This window comes from Poecilia formosa, unplaced genomic scaffold (assembly GCF_000485575.1).
Source record: "Poecilia formosa unplaced genomic scaffold, Poecilia_formosa-5.1.2 Scaffold26, whole genome shotgun sequence".
Classification (NCBI taxonomy): Eukaryota; Metazoa; Chordata; class Actinopteri; order Cyprinodontiformes; family Poeciliidae; genus Poecilia; species Poecilia formosa.
This window is the reverse complement of record NW_006799965.1, coordinates 3,013,351-3,038,680: the sequence shown is the minus strand read 5'-3', so window position 1 is coordinate 3,038,680 and position 25,330 is coordinate 3,013,351. Positions and strand designations below refer to the sequence as shown.

The window sequence follows — 25,330 nt, the reverse complement described above, 5'->3', positions numbered from 1 at the left end:
TGGTTATCTGATCACATTTGTTCAATAAAGACACCGGCTGTGTTCTCCAGCTAACCACTCTATTAGTAAAAATGTCAGACTATATCTTTAACAAATATGTAACAGCATTGCAATGAGCACAAATTCCCATGAAAGTCAACAAGAACAAAGGCATTTAAAAAAAAACCAGCACCATAATCTGCATAAGACTTGAGGAACATGAGAAATATTCACCAAAGCTTCTTGGCAGTAGTGACATTAGTTTGCAATGTTGGACACAACACAGGCAGCATGTTGTTTTCATCAAGGTAGATGTGCTACAATGATTTAAAGAGATCAGTCAGTATTTTTAAGTTAGGTTGTTATAAGCAGTTCACATTTAACATGCAGAAAATCATTTTCTTTGTATTTCATTCATAACAAATCAAGATTAATTGGTCCCAGAGGTTGGAGCCACGTTGGTCCAAGAATAAATCCAGTTTTTAGGCCCGAGCAGCTAAGCGCTGCGAGAGCCTATTGAAACCTTGCTGTTTATTAATGTTTTACAACTGAAATGACAAAAAAAAAATGTTTTATGATGTTTCATCAACCATGTTTGCATTGGGTGGTTATATACAAAGAAACTGATGATTATTTAAACAGGAACTGGATGTAGAAGTTGGTGCTCCACCAATAAACAGATACTTTGAACAAGACATTTAGCATTGCCAGTCAGAATAACTGCAGAAAACTAAAGGAAGTGTAAAAAACAAACAAACAAACAAACAAACAAAAAAAAAACACAGTAAAATTACATTCATTTCAATTGCAAGTAAATGTTGTTTCACTTGCAATCGGAATAACATTCACTATTAGACTTTCCTATTCAAGAGTTACTTTGTTGAGAAATACTTTCAACATTTAATTCTCTGTACAAGTTGCACAAAGGAATCCCACTGCCTCCAACCTCAGTTTCCTGTGAAAACAATCATCAGTTTTCTTTCAAATAACGGCTCTAACACAGTCACAGGTCCCGGAGTAATTTTAACTGAGATCTGGAACACCTGAGTTTTACTCTGACGAATCAGAATTTCTTCTGTAAGAAAGGCCTAGACTTCAAAAACCTACTAAAACTTGACATAATCAGAAGAACAAAGCCTTTTATCATATTTGCACTTAATGAGAAGCAGGTTTTACGCAGAATAACTTTCAGCATCCACGTTTAGGAGGATCCTTTCTGTTGTCTGTCGTAAATAGCTGTGGTGATTCCCCACGTAACGCATGACCTCAGGATAACAAGGCTCCCTCCTCGATACAACGAAATCAAGCTGTGATTCCGAGATTTCCACAGCTGCCTCCAACATGCAGTGACACCCTTAACCTCTCCTCCCACCTGTGCTTGCATGTTTGCTACCAGCACAGACAGAGGGTACAGAGTCAAGCTGATTACCATCGAGGTCACCGTTCCCGAGACGAATGAGGAGACCAGGGGGGAGAGTCCCTGTCCCGCCACAACGGCACACACAGGCCCCTTCAGGCCAAAATACAGGGAGCTGCCGAAGGCGTTGCGGGCTGCGATGGGCAGGAAGGCTCTGTAATAGCCCTGGCTAATCCTTTCTACCTTCAACTTCATGAGAACACTCCTCAAGGACGGCAGATGCTTGTCATTGTGGCCATTCTGCAGCACATTCTGAACTCGCTCGAATGGAGTGAAGACCACGGCTTCCACAACACCTGCCCCAAATCCAGCCAGAGCAGGCAGGGCAGCGGCAGAGGTGGTGGTTGACGGTGAAAGATGACGGAGGAGTGTGTCCTGGAGGCCGAAGAGGAGCGTGCCGTTCAGGGTCCTCATCAGGAGCGGTGGGACCACGCCCCGATAGAGCTTGAGAGGGCCCTCTTTGTAGAGCTGTCCCACCGCCTGGTGCACCGGGGCGTTGTGGATCTGCTGACGGAAAATGGTCTTGTAGACGGGAAAGACAAAAACGGTGGGGAGCGTTGACAGCAAGCTGGAGGTTCCTCCGTGTAAGTAGCTTTGAAGGCGAATGATTGTGTTCTGAGAGCCTCCATCCTCTTGTTCGTGATCAGGGCTTCCTGCCATCCCAGAGCTTGGAAAATTAAATTTGCAAATCGTGTTAGTCTTGCACTGATAGGAGACGAGCTCAGCAGAGAACACAATGTTTGTACATTGATTCTATAAAATAAAATCCAATATTAAAAAAAAACAACATAAAGAAGCAATTAGGACAAATTTTTTTGTCATCTCAAATAAACAATTTTATTAATAATTTAGACATTGTGTTTCCCTGGGTCAAAGATATTATTAAACATAGATGCCCATTTATTCCACTCATAGCCCATTAGACTGGACGAGATTAATTTTAGCACCACAAATTATGTAGCAAGGAGTGGCACCAAAGGGGTCAAGTCTCCATAACAAGGCTTGCATGCTGTCAATTGCCAATAAGTATAACAGGCATGCACTCAGCAGTGATGATTCTTACTTATCAGGAATAAAGACATTTGTAGGAATATACTACATTTATAAATTACTCTTTAGAAAAGATAAATAGTATTTCTCATTCTGGTATTTTTCCTGAAATACTAGAGTAAAGGCTTAAAAGCTTTGGAGCTGTCAGTCTGCTGTATTTTCCATGCACAAATGAAACTTGTATGGCTACAGCAGTAGTTTCCAATCCTGGTTTTCAGGCCCCTTGACCTCCATATGTTAGCTCACCTGGAACAGAGACACCTGATTCAAATGATTGTGTGATCTCCTCTGCATGTCATCTAATGCTGCTGAAGCCTGTTAATCACCCTGTCATTAAAGTTAGATGTGTGGCAGCAAGTCAGGAGACACATAAGTCATGAAGGAGAAGAGAAGCTTGAAGACCAGGTCTGGGAACAACTGGGTTAGAGAGAACAACTGGTTCTAGCCCAGCTTCCGCCTGAATTCACCCCTGGTGATGAGTGCCCCCCTTTCCTGTTTTTTTCAATTGATTCTGTTAGTTTTTAAATCAATCTAAACACTTATTTCAAAAAGTAAATATCGTTAAAGGTAACGTACAATACAGAAACGTATTTAAAGATTCTGAAAAGAAAGAAAAGAAAAAAAAACCCATCACGTTAAGTTGCATGCCATGTGCATGTCATGTGCATGAAACGAAACTCCTTTAATTTTTTTATGAACGCGCTTACAGTCGTCAGTCACACAAAAGATGGAAGTGGCTAAATGTGGTCTCAATTAAATCCTGCACCGTTTTTTTTGTTTTGTTTTTTTAATTAAGGCCGCACAAACGTCTGTTTCACTTCCAGTGGACGACACAATGGACGAATTTAATATTTCAGCATTTCAAAACAGAAGGAGACTTACCGTTTCTATATGAGGCGCGGCTTTAAAAATAACAGGATGCTTGAGGTTAATCCGCCGGTGTCTCGGAGCCGCCCACCTCGATTTACGGATTGGTTACGTCACCAATCAGTCAACTACATCATCGCGTAATTCGCCAGAGTGAGACACAAGATTTGTGTTAATCTAGACCTTTTTGCTTTAGACATTTTACATAATAACGGTGCTGACAAACTATTCATGTAATCTAAACGATAAATCACCAGCAGCCTCGTTTGAGAACTCTATAAAATAATGCCTATTGTATGGCAGGCCATTTAAGCATAAAATCGACTTCACCATACTTACACTCCACATGTCCGATGACTAGACATATTTATTATTTTTTAACGACACAAAATGCGTGTTTGAGTAATTTTTCCTAACATGATTACATTCTGACTAGCATAAAATATGTCAGGTTTAGTTGCAGTCCTATAGAGTCTTCAGTTCAAGATTTACAATGAATTACTGACTATCTGTGAATTATATATAAATTAAATTATGACTAAAGAAAACTTGAGATATCTCCTTTTTATTCTGACTAGTCATAATTCTAATTAGAGATATCTTAGATTTGGCTAGTGGAAATTAAATTGCAGATATATTAAAAGCAAAATAATGACTTGGTAAAACTTACTTAGAGATACATATATCAAAAATAGATTTTTGATAATCCATCATTTTCAGATTGGGAATGGGTTGACAGAGCAGCTTTTCAAACTCGTTTTAAGTGCAATGAGTATAATGTGTTTGTCGGAAAAGAATGCATAGAAAATTCTTTGCAGATTTTAAGGTTCAGGAAGTTTGCATTCTCTCCATATTCCAAACTAATGAGTTCTTTCTACATTGTGTGGCATTGTCTGACAGTTTTGTGCACACCTAAGATTCTGCAGGCAGCTGTTTGTACAGCTCATACGCAGGGAGGCTTATGCACAATTTCTTCATTCAGATATCTAAAAATTTAATTTTGACTACCAAGTATGAGATATCTTGAATTGTGACTACAGATGTAGGTGACGCTTCTAATGATGTCATTTGTGATAACTTGAAAGGCATCTCGACTCATTAAAAGCTATGCTTCTGCAATGAAGATCAATAGTTTCACTTCCTGCATGTCTGTCTGAAGAACGTTACCAAAGAAGAAAAAAACGGGTTTTCATTTTTGCACATGCAAGCACAAACTAAGAGAAAAAAAGCATTTTGTTAGAAAATAGACTTGGATAATCAGAGAAAGCCTTCTGAACTTGCCAGACCTGCATGAAGCTCCTGTGTTTGGAGTATAAATATACTTTCCACAATGAATGCAGGCAAGAGCTCACTCCATCTATTTTTTTTCATCCCAACCATGAATTTACAAAGCTTTTAACTCAAAAGCCTAATACACTTTTTCTTCATGTTTGCAAATCTGCACTGACAGAACAGTACAAACGTTTGTGGCTGTTACGCAAGAAAACCAGAAAAATCTCAGCTGGTTTGAAAACTTTTGCAATGTGATGCAACGTAAGCTCCATCTCTCAACAGTGACTGACTTAGCATAAAAGAAACCAGAGATTTAGTTTTGGCATATTCAAATTTATTGAGAATGCATCGCTCAAACACTTGGTGCATTCCTTTTTTTCTACTGTAAAAGAACACAAAAACTTGAGTTTTGCACATTAATGACAACTTTTTTTCCTTCCAGACGTACAAAACAAAACAAAAACACAAAAATAGCAGGTGAAGATTTCTGAAGGAAGCTCCAGCCCGCAGAGACCCCAAGCTAAAAACCTTCTTTATCTTCATTTTAGACTCCAAATAAAAGATTAAAAATGAAACTTTGGAGACACTGGGCATTCCCCACTCAATGAGGGCACCTCAAGAGTTGAAAGAAACCTCCTAAAAAGATCTCGTTTTCAGCCTGCTAAGACACCTGAAAACGGTTCATCAGTGAGAAAACTAAAAGCAAAGGGAGAAGAAAAGGGAGAGTAGTAGAAGACTTGGAGGGGAATTCAATTTCATTTCAGACTTTTGAGGCACTCTTGGTTGAGTGGAGCTTCAGTGGCACTGTAAACTAGTTAAATGCACATTCAAATGGAGTAACTGTAATCCTTTCAAGCAACAGAGAAACTACACCCGTTCATTGTAACAGAAAGCACAATGTAACAGCTTTATATAACAGACGCTTCTCCTGAGCACTGGAACCTGCCGGGGATATTTATAGAAGCTCTTTGACAACAAAGTGACACGACGATCAGGAGAAAACCATGAGTTAAATGCACTGAGAGAAACACAAAGTTCACAGTGGATAAATACTTCATTTACCCATACACATAAATAAGCCTGTCTAAAACTGGTAGCTTGCGCTTGCGTCGGCTCCCTGAACATCAAGGGGTGCCACTTAAAGGGTGGAGGGTGGCGAGTGAAGCGGGCGGGCAGGCGGACGGGGGGAGGGGGGGTTGCATTAGTAACAGACATGACGGCTGATTCATTCATTGGTTGTTGTCAACGTCGTTAATTAGCAGAACAGCTCTGTTAATGGTAGTGTTTGGGGGCATTCCCTCTTCTCGTATTTGGTATTAACTGAGCACAGATGACGACGTTGCTACAGGGGGACGTGGCTGAAAAGGTAAGACACGGATTCCCCGTTGTGAGTTCTGCGAATGGCCTCTGCTAGAATCATGGAGATGTCTATCACCTGGAGGAAGAAAAGAAACGTATTGCCAGAGCTGGATTGCAAAAAACTGTCCATCAAACTCAAGTGTCTGAATCACAAAATAAAATCCCCTTGCGCTGTCTTTTTTTTTATTTTTTTTTAATCTCAAACCTGTATTTTGGGGCAATGCTTCATCTTCTCCTCTTGAGGGATTGTGTTGGTGACGACAACGGCTTCAAAACAGGCGTTGTTGATGCGTGAAATGGCTGGACCAGAAAAGATGCCGTGGGTCAGGATGGCATAAACCTTTGTGGCACCAGCAGAGATGAGTCTAGAGTGAAAGAAAGAGCACAGGGCATTGCTGAAAACAAATGCAGTTCTCCCTGAGCTTAATTAACAAAGGCCTAGGCCTCCTGTAGGGCTGCACACTTTCTTCAGGGTCCCTCCACATTTTTTTCATGTCAAAATGTCAGTTTATCTAATCAGACACAATTTTTTTTATGTGTTTTAAAGGATAATTACAAAACTGCACTGTAGGAGGGATGGATGGAAGATATGAATGACAGAAAGAAAAGATGGATGACAGTAGAACACAGAATAGACAAAGAAATGAACAGTTGAAGAGATGGATGGATGAATAGACAAAACAAAAGACAAAACTTGCATCCATCCATCCTTATGGATGGATGGATGCAAGTTTTAGAGCATGTTACACCTAATAAAATCAGGAAACAAATATTTTTTTAATATCCTATTTTCATTTTCCATACATATACAGACCTGGAAAATTATCCCAGAGTATATTGCAGACTAAATAGGAGCAAGGTTTACTTAAAAAGCAATGTGATGCAGCTTACTTATCAGCAGCATGGCAGATTGTCCCACAGGTGTCAGCCATGTCATCCACCAGAATCGCAACGCGATCCCTCACATCTCCGACAAGGACCATACGGTCGACCTCGTTTGCCTTTTTCCTCTCCTTGTGAATTAGAGCAAAATCCACATTCAACCTGTCCGCAATCGAGGTGACCCTGCAGAGGGAGGACACAGAGTTCACAAGCTGAAGGTAATCACTTCAAATGGTTTGTTAGGGCATTTTTTTTTTCTGTCAAAAAATAAAAAAATAAAAAAATACACTGAAGCTAAACCTGGCATACCTCTTAGCTCCTCCTGCATCAGGTGACACAATGATGCAATTTTTCCATTCAAGGATATTCTCCTTGATCCATTTCAAGACAGCTGGCTCTGCGTACAAGTTATCCACAGGGATATCAAAGAATCCCTGGAAAAAGATAAATAAACACTCTGGTCAGTTCTCATGGATTTACTTCTCACTCTGCTGACAACTATGCAAATTCAAATTCAAATTCATATGCAAAATTTGATTTGCATATGTGCAACGTGTGCCAAGCCAAAAAGGTACCATCAGTACCCTTAGGACTGTTTATGGAAAATGTCTCATTTAAGTGTGTTTTCTGGCATGACTACAGAGACAAAAAAAAACTTTATCAATCAAATTTTGAACAGATTTTACGCTACGATAATAAATATGTGCTCTGTATCACCATGACCATCGGAGTCAAACAGAAAAGACAGGACAAGTGAAGATCTTTACCTGACACCAAGTCGTTATAGTTTCTAACTAAAATGAAGCCATGTTACACTGTTTATTTTACTTCGAAGTAAAACTGGGCAGAAGTCAACAAAAACGCCCTCATAAAGCAGGCTAGGATAGAAGTGGCGTGAGAACCTGCTGTTTAGCGGCAACTGGAAGTAAAACTAGCTGTGCCACGTTTACTGCTAAAATAAAAGAGAAAAAAGCAAGACACAAACAGGTACAGAAAGTCAAAACAAAAACAGCTAAAAGACTGAATAAAATCCAGCTAGACTATCCATGTTTCAAGCTCCTGTAACCCACCTGTATCTGTGAGGCATGCAAGTCCATTGTGATGATATGGTCTGCGCCCGACACAGACAACATGTTGGCCACCAGCTTGGCAGAGATAGGAGCCCGGCTCTGCGATGAAAACAGATCTCCTCAGTCACATGGAATAAAAAAAAATCTAGCAGGCATGGCTCATTTCTAAAAATAAGGCTCAGCACTAGACTTCAGTCGTACCAGTAAAAGGATGAAATTGATAAAAGACTACACTAAATGCAGGAAAATGATACTTACATAATGTTAATAAGTAAGTATTACTTACTTTTTAAGTAAGTAATATTTACTTACCTAATAAGTAAGTAATATTTACTTACCTAATAAGTAAGTAATTAAGCACTTACTTACTCAAGTTCTTATTCATAATCCATCATCAGCTTACAAACCGAAATAAACTGTTGAACTACATCACTTGATTTGATGAATACTTAAAATTGATTCACTCTATAATTTAATAAAAATAAATTCACTTTTTGATTATGTTCAAATTAAGTGACATGCGTGCGTACATGCACTATGCATTCCACTCATGCGATGTGATTTAAAGGCTGAAATAATAGTGAACATGAACAAATGAAAGAAAGCGGGAACTAAGCAGTGCAATCTGAAGGAGCTGATAAAATCAGGCAAAACTGAAAGTAAATGCGCCTCAAGGGCTGACTGCAGGTGGACATGTCTGTGGGCTTCTTGTCATGATTCTGGGTGGCAAATGGCATGACAGAAGTAAGTAGACAAATATCCCTCACCCCCACCTTGTCCTTCTTGTCCTGGCGCGCATAAGGAAAGCAGGGGATGACAGCAGAGACCCTGGAGGCTGAGGCAATCTTGCAGGCATTGATCATAATCAGCAGCTCCATCAAATTGTCATTGATCTCCCCACAGCCACTTTGGACAATGTAAACGTCTTCCCCTCGGACGCTCTCCCCGATCTCCACGCTACCAGAGGAAGAGAAGTGAGTAAACAAACAGCACTTTGAGCCAAGCAAGCAGGACTTGTGAAACAGAATAAACAATGGCTTGTGTCCCCATGTGGTCTGGCCTGATCAACGGTTACAGTGACGATAAGACAAGAATGAAGACTCATGTGACACTACTCTTTTGGTTTTTAAGTGGATTAAACTGTTTGAATGCTGGGGGTCTTCACACTTGTCCATTAGACAAGTTATTGTGAGTTCTGAAGCATGCGTGGACTACAAGTTCCTGAAAACACTGCGCGGCAATTTTCACCGTGACACCGCTTCTCATAAACAGCTAACAAACCGCTAGGTTACGACATTTAATCATAATTACCATTTCTAACGCAACATTGAAAGAAAGCTTACCATGTTTCTTGGTTGCTAAATTTCTTGGTGACAACCTTTCCCAGTTCAAGACCGAGACGATCTGCTATTTTCTGAGAAAGATCCGGATGGGAGCTGCCGCTAAAAATCTTAATATTCGGCATTTTGTTGCGTCGCTTGGGTCGTCGTTCGACACCGGGCGGGCTGCGGCAGCGAGAAGCTTGTCGAGTCAGGGGCAACAATTACAAAAATATCAACAGTTGATAAGCTACTCTTTACCGAGCCGTGCAGAGTTTCCCTACCTATCCTCCATTATGTCCCACACCTCGCGCGTGCAGCTCATTGTCGAAGGGGGCGCGCACGCTGCTTTCGCTTACGCTGTGCCGCGATTACGTCATCCTGGACAAGGAAACTGAAAAGGGTATCGTGCGCGAGCGAGGTCACTGAAAGCTGTTGACTGAGGAAACAAATGAAAAAGACGAGAAATCCTGTCAGAATGCAGCTGTTATGGATTAAACTATTCTTATTTTTATTTTATTTATTTATTTACTTAAATCCTATGCGGTATTTTTTAAAATAATTTGTAAGATCCACAGAATTAAAAGTCATGATTTTAACATTGTTATTAAAGTATGCTGAAGGTTGCCCTTTTTGATCCGCTTTTTATAAACCGATCTATAAAACTGGTGTTTCTTTCAATGGCCTGGCACACCCCTCTGTGCTCTGTTTCTAAATACAGCTCAGGAATCTGGGGACTGGCTTGGTGTTTCCATATCTACACTGTAACCTTTTGGGGTTGAAGTAAATTTGTTTTTATCAAGCTGATGCCTATTAAACTACAAAATATACATAAAATAATAAACTGATGTGTTTTGTGCAGTGCCCTGCAGAAATATTAAAACAGTTTGACTTTTTCTCAAATAGTCATATTATTACAACAAAATTCAGTGCGTTTCATTTAAATTTTATGTGACTGACTCAATATAAAGTAGTGCAGAACTGTGGAATGGAAGAAAAAGACACATGAGAAAGTGTGTGTGCATTTGTTTTATGCTCCCTTTTTATGGCCATACCACAAGATAAAATATAGGCAATCCCCTACTTATTCCTAGTTAATAATCTGCATGTGATTTATCTAAATATTAAATGTTGTTCTGTGAAGGCCTTAGAGGTCAGAAGCAGCAAAGAGGGCCATAGTAATCCTGGAGCAATTGCACAGATCCATAGCTAAGGTGGGAGTATCCTTTGACAGGACAATTAGTTTCCTTGCAGCTCATAGATCCAGGCTGGAATGAATAAAGCAAGCTAACATTAAACAAATGAAGTGAAACAAAAAGTTACAACTTTAAGACTATTAAAAATTTGTGAATGATAATTTAAATCCTGGTACGTGATATGTGTAAGGACGAACACAAATTAACACATGGCCTACAAAGGGTGGCAATGGTGCAACATTTTATTGGACATTATAATACTAGGAGAGGGCATATAAATCTTATCCTGTCTGTATCATGTTGACCTTCTGTGGATTAGAGATAAAAAAAAATAAAAATAAAAATACAAACCTGTGCACCAATGTACTTAATTTAAAAATGATTGACGGTGTGTTTTATAATTATCTCATTATAGAAAACATGGTAAAAGCCCTATGTTAATATTGACATTCAGGCATGTGATGATGTAAGCCTCTGACAGCCACTGCGAAGGCATTTTATTTAAAAATTGTATGTGAACATTTATCATCTTTATAGTCATTAAAGTTTTGATTTATTAGGTAATTTCTTCTCTATCTTTGTGTTACACTAAGGTTTTAATTAAAATTAAAATTTTATATGTATGTTTTTTAACATCAACATTTCTTTTGTGAATTATACTTAAAAGTTACAACAATAGAAAAACCTTGATAGAGTTCCAATACAATGCACTGAGAGTTGTTGATTAGGAACACCTGGTTACTGTTACTAGGTACTTTTTCTCACATCACCTCAAGAAAGAGGTTAGGATGCTTAAAAGCTGGTTTTGAAAGTTTAAGCAATAAAACCAACAACACAATATATAAACATTACTACCAGCTTGCGATTGAACATATTAATTTACACTTTTAAGTCAACATCACTTTTTGCCCAAGGGAAACGAGGTATGTTTCTTTGTGTCAATCTTTCATTTGTTAAAGGTTGCGCCAACACAAATTGCATGTTAAATTGAACTTCGCTCATTCAATGGCATTTCCAAATTCTTTGAAATAGTTTATATAATATTCTTTATTGCTCTTAAAACATGAAGTAACTTTGTACACAGACAAAAGACCACAGTGTCGACAAGATCATTGACAGTGAATTAAGACAGGAATGAGTAAGTCTACAAAAGAAAAACAAAAGACCAAGTCATGGTGGTCATCATTATGTGAATGAAACACAGACTGATCAACTGAGTGCAGCGCTGGTCATTTCACTCCTTCGCCAATTTATACTTTTTTGTCAACCTTTTGGGTGTGAAAAGGAGCTATCTAGAGACTATTATGTAGCCTCTAGAGTCTAGAGGCTACATAACAGCTGTGCATCAATACATACTGTCCTTGGGGTCTTTATGACAACCAATAGTTTAAAATAACCTAATCTTAACTACAATTAACCTACTATAAGAAAATCTTGTGACTCAAACATTTATGAGCAGATAAAAGTCATTTTGCTTTGAGTAAAGATCTTCATTGGACAATCTTCAAAAAGTCAACTGGCCCAAACTGGGACCACAATCACGTTAAATGGAAACAGGGTAGTTTATAAATATATATAAAACATTATTTGTAATTTAAAGTTTCTCATATTTTTAGTAATATTTTATGATTATTTGTTTCCATGCATAAATAAAATAATGACTCATCGGGAGAAATGTTTGGATACACAGTAGTGTACCTAAAGACAGGAGGCACAAACTGGATGCACAATTTGGAGAAGGAACAAATTGACCTGAGGTCCATTTAGCAAAGCAACAGAAACAATGGTAAACACAGAAAATGTTTCTTGTAATGCTGAAATGTTCTCAGGCTGATGAGGAAACATTGTCTGATATTTTCTTGTTTATAAAAATAAACATGTCCCATGCTTTGTACTGATATTCTTCAAAATATAGGATTTTGCCATTAGTCTCTATGTTACATTTACACTACAAATAAGTACCTCACAGACATGTCCTATTTACAAAATAGTGAAGGGCTCGGATAAATCTTAATATTACAAGTAATGATTTAAAAGTATGTCTTATTCTCTCAAATATTTTATCACATCATTTACATTTGCTGTGTAAAATTATATATTCCCATATGGGATACCACTTGCAAAATGTGAACATGGTTCCTCTTTCAGTTTTGTCTGTTTTTCCCATTTTAAAAAAATCTGTACATTATCATCACCTCCAGCTCCAACATGTGTCCCTGAAGGTTGCAAGGGATAAAAAAATATGCACAGTGAGAAAAAGAACATTACATAACTGTTATGAAAATGCAACATTAGCAGCAAAGAAAAAACTGTTAAAAGAGAGTGCCGACAGAAAGTAGTGTCTTATAAAGCCAAATTTCATTCCAGGATTGACCAGTTAATTTCAATTAATAAATATGTGGTGAAAATTTTTATTTGCTGTATGATATAAATTATTTGTCTATTATTTTTAATCATATTACCCTTAGACTTACCTTTCCACCAGATTGACATGCAGTTTATGGTAATAAGTTTCTTGAATCTTTTCGAAATAATCATTTAACCTTCTCTTTTCATTTTTACTGGTGCTGAAGAAATGGCACCAATAATTTGGTTTTATCGTACTTTCTTTTAACAGTCTCCATGATACATTATAGGCCAGCACAGGCATAAAGATCATTTTCAGCAATGCGCAGAGGATCTGACACAAAGAAAGATTTCAGACAGGAAATGGTGTGTTAGTTTTATTAAAATACATAGAAAACTACTTTGTGTGTTTAAATATTTGCTAGATTGCACAATGTGTAACAGCACATAGAAAGCAGATTTTATTATTATAATATCTTAAAATATTAATAAAAGTTAAAGAGTATCTTGAAACAGGTCAGCTTTAGCATTAAGGAGATGAACTGTTGTAATGTTGACTCAAGTAAAGTTTTCAGCAGCAGGATGAAACAAAAACACACATATGTAAACATTAAAGGTTACATTTAACTCCGAAAATCATTTTGAGGTTGTGCAAAATCCTAGTCACAGGCTTACTCACTTGCTAGTAAAGGTATTTATTAATGTCATTTACAATCAGTGAGATGCAAGTGAGTCATAAATCGATAAAGGTGTAAAGTACACAGTTCGTGTTACAAATTATACCGTGGTAAAGTCTTTTCTACAGCCGAGTGATGTAATTGCACTCATTACTGTACAGTGGATAAAACTGTGACTTGGGTCTCTGCTACATTGTCTGCTTCTGAACATTTGTGTTTCATACCTGCTTTTTTGTAAAGACAGAAAGGGGGCCCCAGGTGGTCAATATAATCTATTTTATACTTTTTGTTCATTGTTTTTGCAGTTTCCAACTCATTTGCTTGCATTTTGGTCTGTACATTGTATGTCACACATTGCCAGCACAGCCAACAGAGATCATGTTTGCATTACAACAGGTAAGAAATTCCACAAACACATCACCACCTAACCAACCAACCCTTTGGACTATTCGGTTTACAGAAGTCGCTACGTGACAAGATCTCTGAACTATTTTAGTCCAACGCTTACATATACTTCTGATGTATTGTTAATTTTATAACTATATTACTTTAGTATATTTTAAATAAATTTATAATTAATTTTCTTCACCAATTTTATAATATTTGCTGTATAGACACAACTAAAATATACATAATATGTATATAAAATATTTTACTATACATATATTTATATATGTGTCTCTATATATACAGTATATATATATATTTCATCTTGCGAATGTTCATATGAGGTGATTAGCCCTGTATCACCCAGCCTGCTGTAGAGTTCTTGCTCCATTGTGCATTAGTTTGGTGTATCTCTGTTTTCAAAACAAGGCTACCTCAGGGCCTGTAAACATGGGATGAAAGAGTTGCATTGTAATTGAATGATTAATTGCAGATTTAGTAAAAATTGTAAAAGCTAAATAAATAATGAATTTGGCTAAAGTAGCCACCCATGTTCCTGCCAGGTTCATTCCTACTGTGCAGGCAGAGTTTTGATGGGTCGTGTAAGTGAGCTCATGGTATTGGTATTGGAGCAAATCTGAGGGCTCACTGTCTTTGTTGGCAAACTACTTGAGTGTCCCATGGACTCTTCCGCCGCACGGAGAAGTAAAGTGTAGTTGATAGCAACTTCCTCGACTTTCCTCAACAGCTGTAGCCTTTGGGCGTCTGAGCGGACTCCTCTGACCAGTTTGATGAAGGTCTGAGTTAGTTCGCATAACACCTGGAAGCTATCTGAAACAACAGCAAGCATTCGTGTTGGGCTTTTCTCGACACTTGCCACTCGTCGACACGATGCCCTGAACTCTTTGAACCGCACTGCCAGTTCCTGTTTGTACTCTGTTATCCGTGAAGACTGAAGACGAGCTTCGCCGTCAGCCTGTGGGCTGTTGGCACACTGTCGAAGGATAGCTAGCAACTCATTAGCATCCAGCTGAGCATTTAGAAAACCGTCAGGTAAACTGAAACTTTTCCCTTGCAGAGCCTGTACACGTGCGAGGCTCCCTTCCAGTGTGCCACAGGTTCTTAGGTCAATGTCTTGTGTCTGTGGTTCCTCTTCCTCTTCCTCTTCTTCCTCTTCTTCCCCACTGCAGTCCTCTGCATTTAAGACCTGGAGTGTTTTGCTTACAACAGGAAATGTGCGCGAGTCCATCTCCATTCCTGGAAGGACCTGTAGAGGTATGGAATATGAGAGTTCATCTTTCTCACTGCTTTCATCTGCGGCTTCGCACTTCCTATAACAGAAACAAAATGAGCAGCATTTGTCTTTGTCATCACTGTCTTCACTGGGCAATGTAAGCAAAACCTCCCCAGTTCCTTCTTTAGTGTCACGTAGCAATTCCTCTCCTTGAATGAAAAAGACACCCCTTTTCCCTTTACCCTCTGCCTGATGAGACTGAGTATGAATTGGCTCTATAGGAGTGGGGAGCCTTAATCCTGTGGCCCTCACTCTTTCCATTTCTTTCTCCAGACTTTTGGGTTTTGGTTTCACTTCAGCGTACACAGGTGTGTTCAAACTATTGTCTAGCTCTCCAATGCTGTATCGTCTCTGAAGCTTTTTGTATTGTGGAGCTCCCGTGCAGTCGGTTCGAGAAGTACAGGTGGGCAAGCAAGAGCTCTGGTCTCCCCTTGGCTCTCTTGACTCAAGACTGGTAGATCGTATTCTTGTGGTTTTGATCTCTAAAGTTTGAGGTCTCCTTGTAGCACCTTGGGTTTGAGGAGTTTGGGGAACAGCTGGAGGGGTCTTTGAGATATTTCTCTCTCTGCCTCGATTTTTTGTCTCTGTGGTGGTGCCAACTGGTGTGTCAGGTAGTCGCATACCCCTGCACATTCGTTTACAGTCACAGCTGCGTCGCTGCTCCCTGGATATGCCTGGAGCTTTAAGGACAGGACTGGTACGGAGTTGGCAGGCACAAGGAGTGCCTGATGGCACAGGAGAGGATCCTTGGGGTATAAATTCCCCTTGTGACGACTTGGGCTTCAGCAATTCCTCTAAAAACTCTAGCTCATACTGCCGAACCTTTTGCAACTGTGCTCTTCGTTCATCTGTCTCTTTTCTCATTCTTGCAGGAAATGTTGCTGAAAGAAGGTTTCTAAAGCTCAAAAAAGGAGCATTGCGCTGTGACTTCTTGTCACTGCCCTGCTTCTTTGAGTCTCTAGCTGGAAGAGTGGAAACTTTTTCCACATTGGGACTCGGTGTTGTGAGATCATCTAAAATAGGTAAGGATTTCACAGTGGATTTCTGATTCTGTGATTCTGAGTGGGATTTTACTTGGGCACCTTCAGTCTTGTTTTCAGATGTTTCCTTCCTTTCTACCTTTACAGGCAAATGAGGGGATGACTTACTTTGTATTTGAGGGCTTGCCTTTGCCAAAGTAGGGTCAGCTCCTACTCTTGTTGCATTTTCTTTATTATTTGCCAGTTGGAGGCCTTTGGCTCGAAGACGCTCGTCATCTGTGGGGGAGGATGACTGAAACACTATCATCTTTTGGACCTGTGGGTCTTTTAGCCTTAGTTGAGGTGTGGGTTCCTGTTGCACAGGGCATGTGCAGAAAAGATCGTCCACCGGCAGAAGTTCTGCAGAGCTTGAAGGCTTCATGGTCTCACTGGAGGCAGTCTTGGCTTCTTGGCACATATTAGTAGAGGAGATCTTGACAGAAACACTTGTGTCCACAGGCAAAATTTTAGGTAAGGCTTTGTGTATTGGGTCTATAGCAAGAGGTGCTGCTGTCTTAATCTTCGCACCATCAGACAGATTTTGAGATTGGGTTATTTCTGAAGAGTTTGATATGGTCTGATCAGCATTGACTTGAGTTGTCAGTGGCGGATTAACTTTCTTAGGTTCTTCTGATTTCTTGGAATCAGGCTCAATTGTGTTTGCTTTGACAGATTCAGATATTGCTTTTAATTCTACTTTCTGTTCGGTCTGAGAAGTGTCTTGAGTGCCACCTTGTTCTGTCACAACCCTAAGTATTGTTGAATCTTGGCCAGGGCTTACTTTAAAGGGAACAGTCTTACTCAGGATTACTTGCTTGGGTGGGCAACCAGCACGAATCTGACCCACAGTAAAAGCCCCAGTCCCTATGGTCTTTGCAGTGCAGCCAGGGATTGCCATGGGGAAGTCACGGCGGCAGAGAATACGCTCCTTGTTGATATGGTGAGCTAGGAGATACGCCTGGTTCTGGTTTTGCTTCATTGCCGACACCATCTCAGAAACATCTGTCAATTCAGAGGAGTTGGTCTCATGACCTGAATCCAGTGATGACTCAGGTGTAATGGCAGCTAAGACAATCAACCCTGAGGACGACACCAACAAAGCACAGTTAGAATAATCAAAGAACAAATATCTGCACAGACGTATATGGATGTGGGTCACAAATGGAATAAATGATTGAAGTAACTATCTTCGACCAGTTGTTCTACACTAAATTTATATACCTTGTGCAGGATTTTTTTTCATAGGATAAGCATTACAGTTTTGCATGCAGATTAAAAGTTTTCTTTAATTTGGAAATATTGTAGCTTTGCTACTTATAAAAAATAATCCTGATAAGTGATCTTAAACATGTTTTCTTTCTTTTGGTCTCACTGTGACATACAATGTTTGATGAATATCTTGTTTGCTTATATAAAGCTTATCTTTTCGTAAAAATACTCTGGAACATTTTGAGTTTTAGCTATAATTTTGGAGTAGAAAAAATAGATAACTACAAATGCTCTATGCATATAGGAAACAGTACATCAGTAATACCATGCATTGCTAATTTGGTATCTGTCTGATCAGGAAAATGATGCTGTAAGTGAAATGTGAGCAGTAGTATGACTGAGGCTGTTGACCTGCAGTCTGTGTTGGTTGTTGAGGATGATGCGGGTAGTCTTCTGAGGCTGCCAAAGCCTCAAGCGCCTGTAAGGTGGACACCAGAGCATCGTCAAGCTCCTGGGCATGGTCTCGAACTGTTCTTGTGGTCACATTATCAATCAGTGTCACAGGCACGTCTTCTTTAGCTTGTGCCTGCTTTCCTGTAGCAATCTCAATATTAGTGCTGGTTCGGGCCTTCTTTGCTCTTTTCGGATCATCCTCGTCAGAACTGTTATCCCTGAAGCCAGGTGGTGGGGCAGCAATGGCAGGCGGTGGTGGTTGCAACTTTTCACCTCCACCATCTGCCTCCTCCTCTTCTTCATTGCCAGGAGGTGGGAGGGCCATGAGGTCTACCGCCCCGACATCTCGAGAGGCACAAGCACTGGAGCAATGTCTCCCCGAGCTCCCGCTGCTGTTTGCTGCAGCTGAATGACCCTCGGCCTTTAGCCTGGCTTTGCAGGAATCACAGAAGTACCGTGACGTTTTCTTTGACTGACCCATTGTTTGGGCCCTCACTCGAAATCCTGTCTTCTCTACAGCTGGGCTTTCTAAAGCCCCAACTATTTCCTCTGTAGTCTCCTGTGTGGGATCTGATTTGGTACGAGGTCGACCAGGTGGCACATGAGAAATAAAGTTCTCGTTAATGTCGAGCTCGGTCTCTGGGTGCACTTGGAGCTCCTGGAACTGTTGCTGCTCTCTAAGGTGAATGTGACACAAGCCTAGATGTTGAGGTTCTGCAGGAACCACGGGTCTTGAAATTCCTGACTCTCTGTGGGAACTTTCCCTCTCCTCCCCTCGCCGCCCTCCACTTTGCAATCCAGCTGCCCCAGCTCGCGGATGGGGATGGTGGGAACTTCTGTAATCTAAGGATAGAATGGTCAGAGCAGTGGAGAGTTTGAGGTGTGAAGAACTAGTTGGGATAGAGAAGATCCAGATGGATAAGCAAAGGCAACAGCTGGTGGTCAGATGGGGGTTATTTACTTCAGAAATGAATGTTAAAGGCTGAAAATTGCCTGAGGTTGGAGGGTTAGATTCTGATGTAATGCAATGATAAGATGGTAAGAACCTTCTTAGATGTAGACTACAAACTGATGCAGCAGATGGCTGAAGATCTGTTCATGACTGAACGCTAAAAGTTTATCATTACAGCAAAAAGCAGATTTCATGTTACTCTGTTTTGGGAAAGCAAAATGGCATTCCAGTCCAATGAGTTAGAATGAAGATGAAAGAAGAGACAGCAGAGGGCGCCATGAGATGGGGGAAAACCAGGTTGTTAAAATGACTTCATTCAGTGAAAAAGCAGTGTTCATCAGTCTCCACGTAGACTTGATATATAATGCAGATAATTACAGACAGTACCTAATGCACACCTATAAATCTATTTTTAACAATTTCAACACTTAAAAAAAATGTTTTCTTGATTTCCATTTACATGCTTGATTAATCTTTGCTTAAAATACTTACCGAATATATGTATTTGATAAATATGGCTTGCATAAAACTATTATTATATTTACCTGGCTTGGCCAGCTGAGACTGACCAAAGTTACGGATGTAGATGCTTCGTTTGGGGTCTACAAATAGCTTATAGTAGCCAGAAATGAGGCACGCAAAGTTACTGGCATCAGGCCATTCCATGAGTAAAACCAGAGGCTGCAAGATTGTAGAAGAGATAGAAATATTGATGGATTATTTTACAATAGTCTGTTCAAATAAAGTTACAAAGATCCAGAGCTATGGTTCTCAAACTGCAAGCAATCTTTAGGGGCCCTTAGTATTTTGTTTGGTAATTACTTATTGTATACTTAATCATTAAAACTGCTGAGTAGTTCAAGTACTTTGGTACATTAGAAATATAAATAAACATAGAAGTGCTATATCAAACACAACCAATCATAAACCACTGTGATTTGCAAAGTGATTTTCTAACTACAACTAGCAATAAAAGGTACTTGGAGTTAGCTGTCTATGTTTCTCTACACTTTGTACTTTAAAAATTGTAGCTACATGTTCACAAATGTATTGTGTAAAGTCCAGTATGCCTTACAAAATTTATATGCGAAAAAAATTCTAAAAGAATCAGAAGAGAATAATTTTCCTTGCTGCCATCACTAAATTATAGATGGACAGTGGTAATTTTAAAAGAGGTTTGAAGAACCTTTTGTTTCCTCACTTGGAATTTTGACTTCTAGATACCATAGGTACCTTATTGTTATTTCAAACTTCAAACTTTTGGAGTTAAGGTTACCTTGTTGTATCCTTCATGCACTTCCACCTAATTGGCTGTTTTGTTAGTTTTTTTTTACTCGGACACAACAATTAAGTCCTGCTGTACTACTTTCTTCCAAAAATGTTGGTACTTGCTGTAAGACATTTGAGAATCACTGCCCTAGAGCAATTGTTCGTAAACTCTTGTGTTATTACTGTGTGAAAACACATTTTTAAAAAGATTTTGTTTTCGTGTAGATGCTCATAGGTTACTCTGTATTACCTTGGCCTCATGAATTGATACTTCAACACGAGCTACTCCTTGACTCTCTCTATAAAGCTGGATCTTGGAAATCCTACTGAACTCAGCCAGAACGGTTGTGAGATTGTTCTTGAGATCAATAACATGACTGATTCCATGTCGAGGCCCCACTAGTAGTGTTGTGGCAGACTGCTTTTCGTCCTAAAACAAAGATAAAATAACAAGTTGTCACATATTCCGTCACTGGAATACCTTTTACATATTTTTATATACACTGTACAGGTCTGAATAAAAGATTTGAAGGCTTCAAAATATTTTAAATAAGGATCTATTGAGCAAGGGAGTAATTTGTTTGTATTCTTAAATGCAAATATTCAAACATATATTACCAATCCCACTGTGTGAAAGAGTATTCCACCAAAAGGAGGAAGATCGTTGAGTATTCGCATGTACTGCAGCTTTCCCTGGAGTGGCGGAACCTGCCAGCATAGTGATAATTAGAAAAAGCTCATCTGTCAAAGTAAAATGCTCCTACTATAAATCCTAAATGCTCTAGGGGGCGCTGTTGAGACACTTTTCTGGATAATAAGACTCTTATGCAACTGGTATATGTGCAGGGCTGAAGAGCATGCCCAAACGGCTTGCGATCTAGCAGTCATAGCCACGTAAGCAAAAAAAAAACAAAAAAAAAAACTTTATTTCCTGCAAAGAATCAGTGATGCATTGAGAAATTATGTTGATTGCAATCAAGTGTGTGTAAGCTTGGCATTTTTCAATTTTAAGTAGCAGAATTGTTACAATCAATGCAAAAAAGTTTTTTTGTTTTTTTTTTCTAACAGAGTCACCTTGTTTCCTGATGGTGGTGGATGTTGGTATGTCTTCAGCAGCTGAGACAAAGATTTACACACATTTTTCTCCTTCACCGTGGGAAGGAGAGTGAGTGGAAGAAAAGGCTCCAGTCCCCACTCTTTTCTGTGACCAAGACAAGAGAGCAAAAACACGGCAGCTTTCAATACACAAAGGAGAAGATATTGTACAAGACAGACAGTACATCTGAAAGGACAAAAAAACAACATTTTTTTCTTTCATTCCACAGGAAGGCACAGTGAGGGTAAGTAACATTCTCCTCAATCCCTGGTTTCATTTTGTAATCTGAAGTCTATTACAAGCACAGCGAATCTGATCTGCTACTGTGGATATGATAGCACTAACTAATTACTTGCTAAGTTAAGGTTTGGAATAATAAATGGGGGAATTTAGTGAGATGTAATTTCACAAAGCAATGGATTTTGTGATGGATAACTACCTAGGGAAAATGGTCCTTGAATAATGAGAACTTTTAATACTTCTTAGAACGAATTATTATTCATTTAGACAGGGAATGAGCAGACTTTACTGTGGGGCTCATTGATATGCTGCACAGAGGCATTAACGGAGTCTTTTCATGGACTTACTCAACATGTTTGAGAGAGATCTTCTGATTAGGCCTCGCAGAGGACACAGTGATGTAGATGTGGAGCGCAGCCAGTCGTAACGTGACGTCAGATTTCCAGTCCATGCTGAAGCGCTCCTTGATAACGTCATTGCGACTCTGTGAGAACATAAATTTCTCTTCAGGAACTAGAATCCTCTCCATTTGAGCTTGGATTGAAATGTTATAAAGAACTTCGGGATTCCTCTTTATAATTAAAAAAATATTTTTTTGAACTCAGTCTGTCGGGGTTTATGAACCAGAGTCAGGTGGTAGAAAACTCTCAACATTTTCTTATTGATAAAAAAATATATATTGTGAATGATATTAGCAAACAGTTGCTGCATATCCTTGATACAAAATTTGTGAACTGTCCCTTTAATTAATTGCCTTTAAAGTATTTAAAAAAGAGCACACAACAAAACCTACATGTTTAAAACCTTATGCATATTCTTATAATTATCTTCTTTTATCTCTGTCTCCAACATCATTCAAATGTAACAAAGGTATACATAATCCAATAGCAAACTAGACAAAAAAAAAAAGGAGGAACTTAAAAGCTTTGACTCCCACGTGGCTCCCACTGCACATCAAAGAGACAACAGTCCAACAGCGCCACGAGACTGTGCTGCTTAAATCCCCCAATAATCCAGCATTTTACCTGTATATAGAGGTACTCAAATGCAGCAGGGTCTCTTCTTAACAGGTCTGCAGGGTCCTTGGGGAAGAAGCACACACGGAACAGACACTTCATCCCCTGGAAATAGGTTCTGTGCACCACCTGGGGAAACAGGGCTCCATCAGCTAGATAACAGCAACATCTTTAGTCACATAACACTGGATCATGGTTTTTTTAAGTGGGCCTGTTTTCTGAATGCAGTGTTTATCTTTGCAAGGTCACAGTGGGGTATTTCTGTGCTAGGTTTCTAATAAATCACCCAGCTGCACAGGAAAGTAAAGTCATGAATTAAACAGTGAAACGCGCTTATGACTGGGATTATGACACACCGACACAAAGGAGTCCATATTTGTGAAGGGGAAGAAAGTGCCTTCTTGTAAATTTCTTTTTACAAATAAAAATCTAAAATTCCTCCATAAGTCAATACTTTGTGAAACACATTTGCTGTAGCCTAACAAGTTTTCTTCCAGTATTATCTTGTATTCAGATCCATTTGTCTTCCTTTAAACTCTGTGACTCCCTAAGAAACACATCCCAGAGATGACTGACGATGGGTGACAGTGGCTCAGGGGGTAGGGCTTTGGTTGCTGGTCCAATCCCCTGCTCTGTCTGCCTCAGTCATTGTGGTCCATGGAGCAATGACTGACTGGTTGGTGGTGGTTAGAAAGCCTGGTGACACTAATTGAACAGCAGCCTCAGCCCAGAGCAGCTGCAGCTACAGAATAGTTTGCCACCATCACTGTATGAATGGGTGAATGACTGACTGCAGTGTAAAGTAGTTTGGAGTCCTTGGACTTGTCAAAGCATCCTACGTTTACCATAAAGCTGCCACCACAATGCTTCACAGTGAAAATGGTGTTTTATTTATTTATTTATTTATTTATTTATTTATTTATATAAAACACAGGAAGAGTTATTCCTGTTACTTTTCTTTTTTTAATCTTATTTTATTATTAGTTTCTCTGGGTGCTTGTCTGTATGAACCGCTTGGCTTGTGAATTTTGTCCAGCAATTACGGTTGAGTGTCTCCTGTTGCTTTTGCCAATGCCTTCAAGCTGCTTGGTTCAAACTGTCTTTGCACACATCTGGCCAGTCCAGATTACTGGAATCTTACATGTGTCAGTGGCTGATTCTCCTGCAGCAGATGCAACCTCTGATTCTGGTCCAGCCCACCTGCCTCCAGCACCAAAGCAAAGTGCTCAATGTAGCGCAATGAGAGGCGGTCCTGCAGGGAGGAGATCACGTCCTGGAAGGAAACAGATGGAAGCAGAATGCATTTTCAAGAGGAAATCACATTTGCGCCACAACAGAAATGGATTGATCCGTGGCAACCATTTTCACCTGAAATCCTTCCACGTTCGCTGCAATTTCAGATGCAGTTTGTCAAACTGATATCCCTTCAAGGAGCGTATACTGTCTTACTTCTTTATTCTGTTATGCAGGTTTTGCTTTGAGCAATAGAAAGCTTTTATGAAATTTCATTATTCCACATTTTGAGCAGATGTATTTCAAGGAAATAATGTTCAAAGCAAAAAAACGTGCTCTTTTTTTGCAGATCAGTATCTGTGAACGATGCAGAGATTTTCTCAGAGAGCACTATCTAATAGAAAACTCATTGCTTATCATATCTGCAGAGAAATTGTCTCAGGTGTCTAATAGGAAACTCTGTGCTTACCAAATCTGGGAGTGGGCTTTGCCTGAGGAAAGAGTTTTTGAACTTCTGTGTGCTCGCCATATTTAAGTCAAATTGACTGTGAAAAGGATTTTATAATTGTGTTTTGTCACTGTAATCTGCCTGTGAATGTCAAGAGAGCAAAAGAAAGGTCGCGTTAGAACAGGTTTCTAACGCGGGTTTCTAATCCTTTCAAGGATTTTTGAAAGGAATTGACAAGCTCGGTTTGTTTTAAATGATGGTAAAAAATAGACAGAGAATCAAGTCAAAGTCTTGCAAGTTGTTGAAACCTTAAAATGGGCAGACAACTAGTTTTCCTGCGGTGCCACTGATTCAATCTGTGGGAGCGCAATATTGATCTGAGTTTTTTATTTTTTTATTATTATGCTGAAGTTCCATTTAATTAGACTGACAGGAGAGCGCATCATCCATCTTTCCTTAAAAGTGCCCCTTTGTGACTCCCCCGTGCTTCATGAGCACGGCGAGGGATACGAGAAATCTAATAGAGCGCATTTAATAAGTCTAATACAAGATGTCAAGTTCATGTTAGAGGCTGGAACAGAAATAAATACAACCTCTGGCGTACAAAGATAATGTCCCAATTCCCAACCTTAATGTTAATATTTGTATTTTATGTTAGGAGGATGAAGAAAGTTGTTTTAATTGGCTTTTTTGTTTTTTAAACAATTAAACAGTTTGTAATTGACAGGACTCAAGAATGAGAAAAACTCCCAATATTGCATTTAATGACTCCTTGCATAAAAACTGCAAGACAGATGCTGATGAATTATATTTCACAGAACTCTATATCTATACAAATTCATTTATGATATAAAAGTATAAATAAATAAATAATTAAATTAGGCTGCTTGGTAAAACCACAGTAATCAATTTTTTATTTTTTTATTTTTTTGGTCAAAATGAGTGATGTCGCCGGAGGCTGTAAATGAAACCTTGATGTACAGCTTCTCTTATGCTTTCATTCATATTTTTTTGCTACCCTCCTTAATCTTCATCTCCTTACACAGATGCTCCATCAGATTTATGTCCAAACTTTGACAAAACGCAACTTGGAAACAGCGTGTTGGTAGAAACTGCTTCGCATCTATCCCCCCGGGGTACGAATGATTTTTGTCTAATCTGTACAGATCCCCTCTCAAGCCTGTTTCTGTCTAACTGGCACCTAAAACCAAGAAAGCCAAGAAAGTGAACCAAATGAAACTGAAGACCCTCTTTTTCTGAAATACGTCACTATATTCACT

The 25,330-nt window shown here is 39.2% G+C and overlaps 3 protein-coding genes across 8 annotated transcripts in view; all 3 read right to left on the bottom strand.

The window, feature by feature from the left end:
• Positions 1-516: 516 nt before the first annotated feature.
• Positions 517-3,427, bottom strand: LOC103135622 (solute carrier family 25 member 53). Its single transcript, XM_007548436.2, has 2 exons — positions 3,329-3,427; positions 517-2,063 (listed from the first exon to the last, which is right to left on the bottom strand). The coding sequence occupies exon 2, from the start codon at positions 2,054-2,056 to the stop codon at positions 1,181-1,183; it is 876 nt and encodes a 291-aa protein (XP_007548498.1). The 5' UTR covers positions 2,057-2,063; positions 3,329-3,427; the 3' UTR covers positions 517-1,180.
• Positions 3,428-4,902: 1,475 nt separating this feature from the next.
• On the bottom strand, positions 4,903-9,563 carry prps1b (phosphoribosyl pyrophosphate synthetase 1B). 2 transcript variants are annotated; one of them, XM_007548434.2, is made up of 7 exons: positions 9,240-9,563; positions 8,664-8,853; positions 7,897-7,995; positions 7,136-7,260; positions 6,836-7,009; positions 6,150-6,309; positions 4,903-6,020 (listed from the first exon to the last, which is right to left on the bottom strand). In XM_007548434.2, exons 1-7 carry the CDS (start codon positions 9,359-9,361, stop codon positions 5,928-5,930), a joined length of 963 nt encoding a protein of 320 aa, XP_007548496.1. In that variant the 5' UTR covers positions 9,362-9,563; the 3' UTR covers positions 4,903-5,927. The 2 variants fall into 2 exon arrangements, with proteins under 2 accessions (XP_007548496.1, XP_007548497.1); XM_007548435.2 differs by having other exon boundaries at positions 8,670-8,853.
• A 1,877-nt stretch (positions 9,564-11,440) lies between these two features.
• Positions 11,441-25,330, bottom strand: part of frmpd3 (FERM and PDZ domain containing 3) — a 99,842-nt gene continuing 85,952 nt past the window's right edge. For 3 of the 5 annotated variants that reach the window (XM_016669619.1, XM_007548432.2, XM_016669620.1), the window contains 9 exons: positions 23,511-23,642; positions 22,379-22,498; positions 21,701-21,837; positions 21,092-21,218; positions 20,636-20,725; positions 20,268-20,447; positions 19,294-19,429; positions 17,755-18,639; positions 11,441-17,214 (listed from right to left, as the gene is read on the bottom strand). In XM_016669619.1, the coding sequence (XP_016525105.1) occupies positions 14,393-17,214; positions 17,755-18,639; positions 19,294-19,429; positions 20,268-20,447; positions 20,636-20,725; positions 21,092-21,218; positions 21,701-21,837; positions 22,379-22,498; positions 23,511-23,642 (4,629 nt within the window). In that variant the 3' untranslated portion in view covers positions 11,441-14,392. The remainder of the gene's footprint in view (positions 17,215-17,754; positions 18,640-19,293; positions 19,430-20,267; positions 20,448-20,635; positions 20,726-21,091; positions 21,219-21,700; positions 21,838-22,378; positions 22,499-23,510; positions 23,643-25,330) is intronic. The other 2 variants (XR_001661667.1, XM_016669621.1) reach the window with 2 other exon arrangements.

Coding starts and splice junctions, on each gene's coding strand:
- LOC103135622 (XM_007548436.2), bottom strand. CDS start 2,056: ATGGCAGGAAGCCCTGATCACGAACAAGAGGATGGAGGCTCTCAGAAC.
- prps1b (XM_007548434.2), bottom strand. CDS start 9,361: ATGCCGAATATTAAGATTTTTAGCGGCAGCTCCCATCCGGATCTTTCT. Junction 7,996..8,663: donor ACAAGAAGGACAAGGTGGGG/GTGAGGGATATT, acceptor TTTTCATCGCAG/AGCCGGGCTCCTATCTCTGC. Junction 7,010..7,135: donor GATGCAGGAGGAGCTAAGAG/GTATGCCAGGTT, acceptor CTCCCTCTGCAG/GGTCACCTCGATTGCGGACA.